We start from the raw sequence: 1,359 nt of genomic DNA, 5'->3' as shown, positions 1-1,359 counted from the left end.
CTTCGACAAGTTCCTATCTAATCATATCGCAGAACTCAAAGCTTACGATCTAAAGCATAGTTGGCGGCGCTGACTGATTTCTTATTCCTGATTGGTGGCTAAGAGAAGATAATAATAAAATTATCTATTGTTTTATAAATATAGTTTGAATGTTGTCGTCTAAAGCTAAGCTTACCCTAATATCCAAAAGACGTTGCTTTCGCTCTCAGGTGGTCTCTTGGTGGTAAATTACGGTAAGGAAAAAAAAACTGCGATGCAATGTTCCATTACCCACTACTTCCGTTAGGGTCGTGATGTCGGCGTTGTACATGCGTACCATTTCTTCCATTCCAGACTCGTCACGAGTTCCAATATCCCATGGATTGTACGGGATGATCACACGGACACCACGACGATGGAAGTCAGCGATGACGCCCTTGACGCCCTCGACTCCACCGGGAAGGTCTCGTAGGAGATCCCATTGGTTCCGGTTGTCCACACCGATGTTCGGGTATGAAGGCCAGATCAACACACTGTCAATGGGGCCAACACGACTCTGCATCTCATCCACGTACTTGTCCACCGTGTATTGCTGGGTCTCGCGATCGTAGATGGAGCGGTCGTTCATCATAAGAAACGTCTGCACGAAATTCTGCTGCGTCCATTGAGTTTGCTGGAAGTTGTACACGTTGCACGAGTCTTTCGGGTTGTACCGGTTGGTGATCAGTTCCATTTTCTTCCATGCGGTCCAGTCACGACGCCATGCGTCCACGGACTCGGGGCCATCGGGACCGTCGATCACCTCGTAGCCGTCGGGTTGTTGATCCCAAGCGAGTGCTTGACCGAAGAGGCAGCAGGCCGCGGACAGGTAAAGTCCGGTTAGAGCACGCATGGAGGGTTCGATGTGCGCGCGACGCAGGAACTTGAGGAATGACGCTTCGATTGCGAGGAGCCCTACTCCAAGATCGTCAAACGTAGCGCTGCACAGCCACGGAGCCAATCTAATTGGACATATTGAACGCAAGTCTCAGCACCTGCACATCAAATCTCCGTCTGGAACAAGGACAGCTTCCGCTGCAAGTTGAAGCGCGATCCAAGCTTCTCTCCCCGCTATATACAGGAGCGGGCTTGAAGTCCGCAAATAAATGCACTACGTAGGCGCAGAAATCCAGATCGAAGGGGGAGATGCAGTCCCGCTTAAAGCCTTGGTCGTCAGAGACATTTACACGATAACGCAAGCCAGACAAACTTAAGTCGAGAGTGCGTTTGATGAGAGGTCAGCACGGGTACTGTATATGTAGTTAAATCGGGTGCCGAATAAATTTGATGCGTCACACCGTGAGCACGAATTTGAGTTTACCGTATTCCTTATGTGCTTAC

General features: G+C 49.7%; 1 protein-coding gene across 1 annotated transcript; it reads right to left on the bottom strand.

The window, feature by feature from the left end:
• Positions 1-266: 266 nt before the first annotated feature.
• On the bottom strand, positions 267-871 carry PITG_19921 (uncharacterized protein; the record flags this gene model as incomplete). Its single annotated transcript, XM_002895989.1, has 2 exons — positions 267-334; positions 388-871. 2 exons carry the CDS (start codon positions 869-871, stop codon positions 267-269), a joined length of 552 nt encoding a protein of 183 aa, XP_002896035.1.
• Between the last annotated feature and the right edge of the window lie 488 nt (positions 872-1,359).

Source organism: Phytophthora infestans, genomic scaffold, assembly GCF_000142945.1.
Source record: "Phytophthora infestans T30-4 supercont1.112 genomic scaffold, whole genome shotgun sequence".
In the NCBI taxonomy this organism is placed as follows: Eukaryota; Oomycota; class Peronosporomycetes; order Peronosporales; family Peronosporaceae; genus Phytophthora; species Phytophthora infestans.
This window is presented reverse-complemented; position numbering and strand designations above follow the sequence as displayed.